The following is a 12,355-nucleotide window of genomic DNA, read 5'->3' on the forward strand; positions in this document are numbered from 1 at the left end:
TCTCTTTGACCCTTTTTTCTACCCTCAGGAATTCTCACAAGTAGCCTCAGAAGCTTTTTTTAGATTCACAAAGCCCAAACCTGAGCCTAGCACTTTGTAAGCTTAATGAAGCTTATGGAGGGGACCTGTTCCAGCTTCACCTACAGTTACCCAGACCCTTGTCATTAATAAAACCACAATCACAAAAGAGGCAGCATTTGGTGCCATGGGGCTTTCATGAGTCTCCGAATTTTGACTTCTCATAGATACTCCAGAACCATGGTTGTATTCAGTACAATCACCTTTATTCCAGGGTTAGAACAAGGCCGTGCACACTGCAGACAGAGGGGCACAAGGAAATGGGGTGACTCTCACTGCAGTGCAGGATAGTGGGAGGGTAGGTTAGTACTTTTTTTAATCTGTCTTAAGAGAAACCAAGGGACAGGGAATTTTAAAACTAAGGTGACCCTGCCTTCATTCCCTCCCAGCTAAGGGTGGGGTGGCACCCCTCCTACCCCAACATTATGTACCCCCTAACATAGGAAGTAAGAGCTCATTTCTCTTCCCAATCCCACCAATCTCCTGTTTGCTTTGGGGAAAAGCAGCCAGTATCCCCTTAACTCCTAGGGAAAAGCCAGATAGGACTAAGGGGTCTCAGGAAGGTCCTTAAGGCAAAACCGCGGAGTGTGTAGAGGTGTTTGTTAAGGCAGGTGTCTGCAGCAGTGGCAGGACAGGGGGAGGTGGGTATAGAGGTTGGGGTATTTGGGGTAATGGGTAACCTCCAGCCCTCTGGCTTCTTCCCTCTTCCAATAGCTGGCTTCTTCCTCTCACTTACTTTCTACTCTTACTTCCTCTCTAGAAGCATCAGACACAAAAAACTTAACTCTAAATCAACTCTAGGCTTGAATGTGACTTTTTTTTTAAACTGCCTTCTCTTCTGTTTTGGCTATGTGGCAGGCCTTCTATGCCACCCCAACCCTCACCCCACCCCCTTTCCCCAAGCTCTCTGGTCTGACCTAGACAATAAGTTAACGCTAGAAACCACAAAAGGGAAAACATGGCAGTGCGGGTTTAATATACATATATGTAGAATATATATGTACACACAGTTAGCACGGTCAGGGTAGGGAGGGGCATCTTGGGGTCCATAGGCTGGGGTCAGTACCCCCTAGTGGTTTGGCTAGGAAGTGGCCATAAACCCAAGGGGCCAGGAAATGGGGCCAAGTAGAGGAATGGTAGTAGTGCTCCCCCTCCCAGACTGAGCCAGGTCTCTTGCCTAGGGGTGCAGGATTAGTGCAAAAGAAAATACTGTAGTTTCCCCCTCCCCTTCTTTATTGTCTGGGGGGCATTCCAACTTGGAAGTAATAGGGGCAATTCCCCATTAGCCAATGGCGGGGTCATGGGCCCTGAAAGTAGGGGATGGATTGGGATTGGATTCCGTAGGTCCAGTCCCTTGGGCTCAAGGCTGGAGTGTTTTTCTTGGGGAAGGACTTACTGGGGATAGCCCTCCAGTCTTCCTCAGGCTCAGGGTATTTCTGTGAAAGTCACCGAAGAGGAATGGAGGAGCAAGGGAGGAGCACTGCTCCCTGCCATCCTCCCTCAGCTTTGGCCTCCCACTTCCTGTGCCTTTCTAGAATGGAGAGCAAACAGGGGCTTCAACTTTAGAGAGCTTCTTACACCCATCTCAAGTGGGTTAGAGAAAAGTGAAAAGGGGTTTGTTTATTTGTGCCCTTCCATCCTGGTAGAGAATGGAGGGAGGGCATCGAGGGGATCTGCCCTGTAGTTCAACTGCAGTGCATGAATCTCAACCTCACTGAGCTTTCCCCAAGTGGGGAGCTCAGGTTCACTCTTGGGACACATTGGCCTAGTACTACTTTACTCTTTCCTTATGTCTTCTCTCTTCTCAGCCCTGAACGGGCCCTTCCCAACCCCTCAATATTCTCAGTTTTCCTCATCCCCATCTTTCCTCATTTCATTGGGAAAAATCAACCCCACTCTGCTCCTAGACTTTTTTTGTGGGGGGCATAGAGGTGTGGAAGTGGGAGATACAGGGGGAATGTGCTGATTTCTATTTGCATAGAAATAGCCCCCACCTCCCCCTACAGTGGGGGGACTAAGACCCCATACCCTGCCCCCCCACCCACCCAGGGGGGACTAGGCGAGCTAGACGGACAGACAGACAGCCAGAGCGTGCGCACACACACGCACACACACAATTGGGAGTGGTTAAGACCAGGTTAGTGAATAGGTAGGGTAGGGGGTGCAGTGCTTGCCCCTGCCCCCTCCCCAGGAGGATGGGGGTGGTCCACTGAAGGTCCAACCTTCCTCCTCTTCCTCCTCCTCCTTCAAGCCTTCTTTGGCGGGGGGGCCAGCTTGATGATTTCTTCCTCTGAGGGCTGCCGGATGATGTCTAGGGGAAAGAAGGGGATGAATCCAGGGAGGGCTGTGGCTACAGGGCATGAGGAATGGGTTCTTAATGAGGGGAAACAAGACCCTGTCTGGCTTTGTTAGCCTTTTATTCCTCCAAGCCAGGGACCATAACTCAAGCATGAGAAGGCTCGGCCCATCTCCAGTACCCAAGGAATCCTGTGATGGGAGGGAGTTAAGGATAGAGGAAAGGGCAGAGGATGACTTTGTGCCAGTGAGTAGGAAGGCAGAGGGGTATGAGGGTAAAGAAAGAAGACAGCAGAAGGTTGGCTACTTATGGGGCTACCTTAGGCAGGGTCTCATACCTTTGTACTTCTTGGCACTGGGAATGCGGGTCAGTTTAGTGTCCAGCTCATCCTCCTCAGAGATCTTTAGCACACGGGTCCTGTAGTCAACCACCATGGTGAGCAGGTCTGGTCGCCTTGAAATCTCAAAGATGTGCTCTATGTAAGAGAGGTTATCTAGAAAGATGAGGGCAAGGAAGTCAGAGCTGGTAAAGCGCATATCGCCCCCACCTTCTGCTCTGTCCCCCTTGGCCCTCTGGGTGTTAGCCCTTTCTGTACAAGCATCCCTGTGAGGTTCTGAGTGTGATTCTTCCTCATCACACAGATGAGGAAGCTGAGGCTCCAAGTGGTTAAGTGACTTGTCCATGGTCACACAGCTAGTAAAGGCTGGAGCCACCATTCGAATAAAGCACAGTGGTCTTTCCACTGCACCACATTGCTGCTAGGAAGTACAGAGCATTCCTGCCATTGCCAAGTGTCTTCATCATTACAGATTTACGGTAGATACCAGGTCAGGGTTTAAGCTGGTGAGAAGGAACCCCTGCTCCCCATACCTACACACAGTCTGATGGTGTGCCCCACAGTAGTGTACCAGCAGGTGTTTCTCCACAGGAATTCCAGTGTGAAACTACTGTGTAATACTTGAAAAAATTTCTCATGTAGCACTGGTCAAAAATCTGGGAGATTTAGGCAGAAGGGTAAGTAGACAAGCCCACCCCTAAACAAACACTCTTGGGCAGGTCTGGCAAGCATGAGGATTCTTTCAGATTCCTTCATGCCTCTTCCTTTTTTTCCTGCCCCCTCAACCCCATCAGGTAGATGGCCAGAAGATCTAAGTGTGGAGGTCTTAGGGACATCCTGAAGTTCCTAGTTTCCATCAAGGGCACACACACACACACACACACACACACACACACACACACACACACACACACCTTTGTCCAACTTATTGTGGGTCTCGAGGAAGTGAAACCAGGCACTACCAGTAGTGATCTCCTCACTCTTCTCACTTGGGATGTCTTCTTTGCAGGCAGACTTAAGCTGTTCCAGGTCCTCATGGGTGATGTTGTCAGTCAGGTCCTGTAGGAGGGTCCCGTACTCTGCCATGGTTGAAGGTTCCAGGGAACTGAACCAGGAAAAAAGGAGTTCAGGCCATGCTGATCCCACTGCCCTCACTGGTCACTCAAATCACCTATATGCTTAGCCCTTCCACTTCTGGGTGAAGCCGCAGCTCTTGGTTGCCTTTTAGGAATCAAGAGAAGATGGCCCTTACCTCCTTCCTTGAGGCCTTTCCCACACCCAGGTCTTCCAGGTACATGGGGGTAGAGAGGAAAGGAGAATGAGAAAGTGCTTAAGGGAAAAGCAGGCCCAAGCCTTGGCTGTTTGAGGAAAGACATTTCTGCCCTGGAGGAGGAGCTATAGGAAGGTGGGAGGGAAGGAGATGAGTCTGGGGAAGGGACTACAAAGACAGACACACCCCTTTCCCTACTCCTCATTTTTCCTTCCCCCCCCCATCAGTAACCCTGGCAACAGCTCCCCTGACGGAGGAGGCGGTTACCATGACAACCTAGCTTCTGACTTTCTCACCCACTGTCTACTCTCCCCCCTCCCCCCCAAAATCGCCTAACTACTGAGGGTGGCTAAAAGGAAGGCTTATGAGGGGGATATTCAGCACAGGAACCCGAGAAGCCCAGTTCCTGTCCTCTTCCAAAAGAGCTTAGGCCCTTAACCTTGCCAGGGTAGTATTCCCTCAAAATAGGGTAAGAAAGCCCCTCTTTCCCACTGAGATCTGGCCTAGGAGCTCCAGCTGTAGCACCACCCCCATCTCCCCACTGAGTCACTTTTGGATGGAAATCTGCCCCCCTGTTATGGCCTCTCTGTGTTCAGTACTGCATTCAACCCCATGGGGGAAGGCAGGGAGCAGTGGTCCCGTCATCTCCTCCCTCACCCCCTGCAGGGTCCTTTCTCTCTTCAGACTGGCCCATAGCTCCCACTCACCCTTTTTTCTCCCAGGCTTTGTGGTCCTTTGTATATCCCCCGAGCCCAGGAATACCAAGCGGCTGGTGCTGGCCCCCTGCCCAGTTCCCAGGCCGGCTGGGTGGCATTGGGGGTGGGGTGGGGAGAGAATGGGTTTCTAGGGTGGTATCAGAATAGAGGTGGGGACAGACTAGGTCCATATCATTCTTTCTGGGTCAGCCTCCCTTCTATCTAGTTTGTCTTGCTTGCTCCCCCTCCTACACAAGAACTCTCTCTACACCCCTGATCTCTTCCTCCAAGCCTTTGTCCAGCCCTGGTCCTGTCATGATTTACAGGATTTGGAGTCAGAGGGCCTGGGTTTGAATCTTAGCTCTGCTACTTGCTACCTGTGTGACCAGGGGCAGGTTACTTCTTCAGCCTTAGTTTCTTCTGTAAATTGAGGGAATTGAATTCAATGACCTCTAAGGTTTCTTCTACCTCTTAATCTGTGATCCTATAATCTCTTGCCTGGATCTTCATGCATGGACCTCACTGTTATCCTTATCTCCAGTCTTTATCCACTGAAACTTTATCACCTGCCCTTGTCCCACTCTTCTGGGATCACAAAGTCTCAGGAGATAGAGGCAAGGACCAGATCTAGTTTAAACTATCCCTCTAGATCCCCATGCCTCTTTTATTGAGACCTACAAATAAGGAAGGAAGAAGATAAGGATCCTTCTTAACACTGACCCGAGATGGACTGGGCCTGTAGTAGGATGGAACTAAGTTAAAAGATTAGGGAGAACTACCTCCCCACTCTTGCAGATGTGAATCCCTCTTGAGATTGGCCTAGGAGCAGCATTGACTGGTAGGAGGGTGAGATAATAGAATCTAGGATATCTAGTATAGATGACCACAACTTCTCCTGCTAGCCTTCCCTAAATTGTCCAAAAAACTACATCTTCTTAACATTGCCCCTAGCACCCTCTCCTACCCCACTAAACCTTCCCCTTCTATCCCATCCTATCATACACACACACACACACACACACACACACACACACACACACATGCACGCACGCACGCACGCGCGCAGGCACACACAGAGTTCACAGGGAAATTGAGGCAGATGCTAGACATCTCATAGTAAGCCAGGATGCTGGAGTTTCCATTCCCAGTGCCCTGCTCAGACTAGGAAAAACAAAGCTCCCTCCAGGGCAGGCATTGTAACACACATACACAAAGAAGCAGAATCAAGTGAGTCCCACAATGAGCCTGAGCTACATAGGCACACAAGCTCACACTCTCACACCTAGGTGCAAGTCAGACAGAAGAGCCCAGCAATGGCTACAGGCCCTGGCTGGGCTGAGAACAATGCTCTCTGCCTGTCAGCACCAGGAACTGTCTCCACCCAAAAATCTAGGTCACAGCCAGCTAGCTCCTGTGCTGCCCAACCCCCTTCTCCGGGGACACACAGAATGGGTTGGGATGGAAGATGATGGCAGGGCAACAAGACAGGAGTTGGGGGCAGGGTGTGGGAACTGAAAGGGATGTGAAAAATCAGAGAAAGGAAAAGGTAGGAATAGGTCACCCAACATGCTAAAAGTATCCTTTGCCCTTTCCCCAGCTCAGCAGGCAAGAGCACCCATGAAGGAAGAGTACATATAGGCCAAGGGGGGAGCCTGTGAGGCAGGGAGGGAAGATGGGTCTGTGCTACGTATATTTGGGTAACCAAGCTAATTTTCACGAGAATGTCACTGATCATCTTACTTGACAGTCATACTCTATGTGTGGGTATGTGTCTGTCTGAAGAGAAGTTATGGAGTCACGGGTGCAAGTATGAGAGAGATCTACAAGGGATTACTGTACCGTAAGACCTAAACCCAGAGAGGCACTAGAGGAGCAGGGTGCCTGAGGTGTCAAAGGTGTGTGTGTGTACGTGCGTGCGCTCGCACACTTGAGAGCACTCACACATCTGTATGTGTGAGAAGGACTGGGCCTGAGCTTTGGGATTGAGGTCAAGGAGAGGAAAAGGCTACTGGGATGTGTAAGAGATCCTGAAGGATCAAGGGATCACAGGGAGGAGGGAAGAGTGCCTGTAGAAGCACAGAAAAACTCCAGTCTCACTATGGCCACCGTAGCTGGGTAGACCACCCCCCTACCCCCACTACAATGATCAAAACAGGGACTCCATAGTCTGCCTGGACGTGCCCTTTTTGCCTGGGCAAGGGAGGATTGCAGCAGGAGGGATGGAAGACTTCTGGAGGGCCCAGGAAGCAACAGCCAAGGCTTCTTCCAGGAGGGAGGGTGGGGAGCAGCAGAGCGCATAGAAACAGAATCCTAGCACTGGAAAGGATGGAGTGGAAAGAAGAAATAACATCAGAGGTAACCATCCCACCTCCTAATCTGGGGCTCCCCAGACTCATCCATGTGGGAGCAGGGCTCCTCCTGTCCATTCTTCTCTTACCACCCCCTCACTATGCGAGGAGCTCCAAACTTCTGGGCAGGATTGCTCTGTGTAAAGTTAAATTCTAGGACTCTAGCACATCCAGACCTAGGAACTGGAACTTGGGGTTTAATCTGGGCCCTGGGCCTCAGAAGTTCTCTACCATGCATGATCCTGGCTGTTAGCCCACTCCTTCTCAGTTCACACCACCTCTTCCACCCCCAAGCAGGGTCTTATGAGATTTGGGGGCAATTCTCCTTGTCTCTACTTTGGGAAGTCATTCTTCCAGAGTGTTGGCTAGCCTAGTGCTCCAGCAGCGCCACACTGGGCCCATCTGGTTCTGGGTGGAGGACAGGATACCAAGGCAGGAACCCGGAACTAAAGCAGGAAGTCCCCTTCCCTCTGTGCTCATTCTCCCAACTCCTTACTGTTTCCTTGATCCTTCCTTAGTTCCTTCCTCCCCTCCTCTTCTCTCTCCTGCTTCCAGGGCTCCCTTAGGGTAGGTCCCAAACAAGTTGCCCTTAGTCTGAGCCAGTCCAAACTGGGAGTTGTGAGAGAGATACTGTTTTAGTAAATGCTTGTCAGTCATTGAGAAATTGGAATGGGAGTTGCCTGGCCAATAAGGTGGGAGGAATAAGTTTAGAACTGGGAGCAGAGGCTGAGACAGGGGCTTTCTAGAAGATAGAGGGAGAAAAAGATAGGACCTGGGTTGGATTGAGGCGGGGGGGGAGGGGGGTAAGAGGAGAAACACTTTTGAGAGGAAGGCACTGAATACTCTTGGGAAGAATAAAAAGATTGGGATGGGGGCAAGAACTGATAGTAGTGGTCACTAAAGGGATATCTACAGACTTTGATATTAAATGAACCTTGAGCAACTCACTACCTCTCCAAGCCTCAGTTTCCTAATTTGTAAAAAGAAAGGGTTGGGCTGCAGGATTGTTACAGTGACTTCCAGCTTTAATTCAGTGATCCTGTGACTTTCCCCAAACTGGGGGTGCTTGAATCTGCTTGTTGTCCCCTTCCTGTTCGTGGGTTAGGGATGATAATCACATTCAGTACTGGAAATGAAAACAAGTGTCTGTTTTAGACTATCAGGAGTTTTGGAGAAAACTGGGGAAAAGATTCCTGCCCAGATTATTCCTGATTCTTCACCTCAAGCACTGGGGCAGACCCACATTTTAGGTGCCTTGGAAAAAGGACTGTGGTCCCTAAATAACCCCAGGACTTCATCTCTTGAAGGCTCCTACCCTAGGTGACCACATCCTCAAACTCTGCTACACACTCCCCTTCTTCCTCCTCACTGCCTCTCTCCCCTGCCCCCCACAATGAGTATCTGGTGCCAAATTCCCCAGTAAGCTCAGGATAATGTAGTGGGAGTCGGAGGATTAGGAGGCCCAACCTCTGCCTTCACATCTGCTTTAGCTGCCCCAGCACCAGGCACTGGTGCCGAGGGAGAGGCTCTTCTGCACATAGGCACAGAGTGGAAAAAATGGAAAATGGAACCATGGTTGGGGGAATGGCGTTATCTGTGACTCCTGAGGAGTTTGAACCTTTGGTGCTGGCACTCTGACCTGTCCAGAGAGGGCTGGGAACGATTGGGGAATAGCTAGATAGAAGGAAAGGAGCCAACTAACACTGTAAGAAACGGTGAATACACCAGATTCAGAGAACCATAGGAAGATGTGAACTGTGTAATAAGCAAAGCCGGGAAAACAAGATATGCAGTAATGTAACGCAACGATGTAAAAGTGGAAAGAACCGCAGAACAACTGAAACTGGAAGCTGCAAAATCATGACCTAAAGTTTGGTCCCAAAGAAAAGAAATGAGAACGTTCCTCCCTCCCCTTTGTGTGGAAAGCTGCATATGGTGCGGCACTTGGTTAGTTTGACTCAATTGATTTTTGTCTTTTTGCTTGTTTCTTTTAGGGATGGTTTTTAGGATGGTTCCCTGGGAGGGGGAAGGAATGTGCGGTATTTTGGGAAATGCAGGTGATGTAAAAATAAAAGATTAAAATAAAAAAAAATTTTTAAAGTGTCAGGTGAAGGAGAGGCTGATGGGGTAGGGTAGAGACAAGAAAGGCATTTCCTTGTCATGATCTGAGATGCACAGAGTGCTTTACATCAATAATGAACTATTAGTAGACTGTAAGCTCCTTGAGGGCAGATATTGTTTCCTTCCTCAGTGCCTAGTTTAGGGGCTGGTACATAGCAGGTACTTAATAAATCCTTGCTGAATTAAACTGATTATCATTTGAACTTCTGGGCCTGGAGATCTGTCTTTTCTTTGCTTCTCCCTAGTCCCCTATGATGGATGAACTGAGTCCTGGAAAGAGACCAGGCTATTGAGTACCCAAGAGACTACCTGTCCACTTGTTCCCCTCACTGCCCCATCTCTGCCTCATTTCAGCATCTTAGTATCTCCCTATTCCCTGTTTCTTTACCTTCATCTCCATCCATGTCTCCCTGTCTCTTATTGTCCTGTTTCTCTTCTTCCCTCCCTTTTTCTTGTCTCAATCTCTTTCTCCTCTTCTTGGTTGCCATATTCATTCTCTTCGTCCCTCAATTTTTCTTCTTCCTTAGCTAAGATTTCTCTCCCAGGCACACATATAGGTTGAGATTGGGGCAACCCCATCCCTCTTTCCCATGACCCTACGCTTCCTGGTAGGAGCAACAGGTACTCAGGACTCCTAGAATTTCCTCTTCTTTATCCCTCCTCTGCCTGCTCCATGATTCTGTAGGCCTACTGTGGTCTAGTGAGGAGCCCTGGGGTACACCTACCCCCCCTACCCCCCTTGCCCAAGTTAAGAGAGGAGGTAACCAATCTATCCATGATGGGTGTGTGTGTGTGTGTGTGTGTGTGTGTAGAGTCAGTGATCTTTTCCAAGTCAACGGGGATAGTGTTTATCTTAGGGTTACCTGTGTGTTTGTATGATAGTCTGAAAACCTGCCTTTGTGAGTTTATGTATGAATGTATGAGGTTGATTAGGACAGTCCCTTATGCATTTGAGGGTGACTGTGTTTTATAAATGTGTCTGTGTCTAAAGTGTCCCATCTCTCCCTAATGGGAGGCTGGGGTGAAAAGGTTTCCCTTACTGGTCTTCTTCACCATTCGGGGTCCAGGCACCAGCACTAGGAGGGACCAGAGGAACAGGCAGTGGAGGGTACAGCTGGCAATTTCCCCAAGTGTGTTTAACCACAAAGGGAACTAGCAATTAAAGTGATTATGGCTCTGACAGCCCTGGGGGCCTAAGACACACGAACTGCACAGATACAGAGCCCTTCTTCCTTAACTCTGTTGCTTTCAGACATTGGGAAAGAGAAACAGGCATAAGATGATGTCAGAGTCTCCGTACCTTTATCACTCTCCCACTTGATCTCTCATTCTCTCTGTCTCTCTCAATGTTTTCTCTCTTCCTCTCACATTCCCCTCATTCTTTTTGACTTCTTCTCCATCCCAGACTGACTCATACTCATTTTCTTCCTCCCCCCTCCCCTTCCTACTCTGACCGCTGAGCTCACTGTAGGGGACTTTAATCTACCACTCCGCCAATTCCTCACCTCCAGACTGGAACAGACAGGAGACCACCAGTGTGTCCACACCTTTGCTTCATAACCAGCTGAGATCTCCAACCCACTTACCCTTAGGATTTTGCCCCACCCAGGCCCCGGGTGGGTGGGAACCAAGATTTTTCTCCCATCCTGTGCTTAAAGCTTTAAACCAAGAGAAGACAAGCACAGGGTTGGATGAAGCTGCTCTTCAAGTCAGGCCAGGGCTAGGACCAGTGGCCCTTCCACACCCCAGGCAGCTGTCCTGTTAGAATCCAGCCTTCTCTAAATCTCCAATTCAGTAGTTCTACTCATGTGGGGGTGGCAGTGAGGAAGAGAAAACGCAGAGCATCCAGCCAGGCTCCTGTGTGTGATTGTGTTTGTGTGTGAGAATCACATCAGTATGTCACCGTGACACTCTGTCACATCTGTGTTAACTGACTCCCAAATAGCCCCCTCCCCGATTATACAGGGTGTCTGTCTCCCTGTCAGCCAGGCACAGATTGCAGGAAGTTGAGGGTATCACCAGATGCCTCTGCTCCTTCCTTAAACAGAACCCCCTCCCCAGCCCCACCTCGCCCCACCCCCTTCCAAACACAGACCCTCCCGAGCAGTCCAAGGACCCAGGAGTCCACCAGGCAAGATATCTACTTTGATGTCTCTCCAATAACAAGGGGCTGGGGTCTACTGTCCCCGGACCTCAAAGGAGGGAGAGCCAGCACTTGAAAAAAGAGCCTGGAAGGGGATGGGATGGGATGAGGGGGAGGGGTGCGGCCGAGGCCGTGTCCAGAGTGGAGAGGAAGGAGGGGCGGGGAGCCGGAGCTGGCCTGGGCCGAGGGCTGGGCGGGAAGCGAGCTCCATCCTAATCCCAGCCCTGCTCTGACTCCTGATGCCGAGTCCGGTGGCGGGGGGGGAAATGTGCGGCCGAGCTCGTCCCTCCCTCCCGCTCCTCGATGCGTCCCAGGACGCACGCGGGCTCCAGCCGGGGCGCCCCAGCAGCCGGACCTCCCCCCGCGGCGTGGCCCCCGGGTCCCCCCCCCAAGTCTGGCCGCTGCGCCCTCCCCGCTCCCGGACAGTCCGCGGATGTGCGCGCGCCCCTTCCCCCGGGGCCGGGCGCTTGTGCCCGGAGCCCTGGTACCTCTTCCGAGCTGATCGCGCAGGGGCCGGGCCGGGCCGGGCACTCCGGACTGCCGGGATTCCTGACCAGCCTCAGGAGCCGCCGCCGCCGCCGCCGCCGCCTCTTCCGCTGCTGCCGGAGCCCGAGCCCCAAGCCCAGCGCCGCCTCGCCCCACCCGGCCGGCCCGTGATGTCAGAGCCGGGGAGGGGCGGGGGGCGGGAGCGGCCGCCGCGGGGGCGGGGGCCGGGGCTCGGGCCGGCCGCGAGGAGCGGGGGAAGGGGGGCGTCCGGCGTAGGGGAGGGGACGCCGGTCCCTGGCCCCGAGAGCAGGGATCCGAGCCTTTTCTAGCCGCCCCGCCCCCTTCCTCTCCTCGGCACTCAGTGCTCTTTGCCCGCTGGTGGGAATGGAAAGAGTGGGGGGCTGTAAACCGTTCTTCTCGCCCCCCTACCCCTCAGTTGGAAGCCACAGCGGAGACTCAGGGTTCTTCCCCCTTAACTTATATCCTAGACCCTTGGGCTCTCCCCGACTCCCCTCTCACACCCCCCACCCAATCCTCCCGTGACAATCGGGAAAATCTCTTCCCTTCCTGGAGGCCTCAGT

General features: G+C 51.7%; 1 protein-coding gene across 1 annotated transcript; it reads right to left on the reverse strand.

Moving 5' to 3' along the window:
- Positions 1-262: 262 nt before the first annotated feature.
- On the reverse strand, positions 263-11,965 carry PEA15 (proliferation and apoptosis adaptor protein 15). The gene is made up of 4 exons (XM_036755194.1): positions 11,777-11,965; positions 3,626-3,816; positions 2,712-2,867; positions 263-2,389 (listed from the first exon to the last, which is right to left on the reverse strand). The coding sequence occupies exons 2-4, from the start codon at positions 3,795-3,797 to the stop codon at positions 2,325-2,327; spliced, it is 393 nt and encodes a 130-aa protein (XP_036611089.1). The 5' UTR covers positions 3,798-3,816; positions 11,777-11,965; the 3' UTR covers positions 263-2,324.
- Positions 11,966-12,355: the final 390 nt, after the last annotated feature.

The sequence above is a fragment of the Trichosurus vulpecula genome, chromosome 4 (genome assembly GCF_011100635.1).
Source record: "Trichosurus vulpecula isolate mTriVul1 chromosome 4, mTriVul1.pri, whole genome shotgun sequence".
Lineage (NCBI taxonomy): Eukaryota > Metazoa > Chordata > Mammalia > Diprotodontia > Phalangeridae > Trichosurus > Trichosurus vulpecula.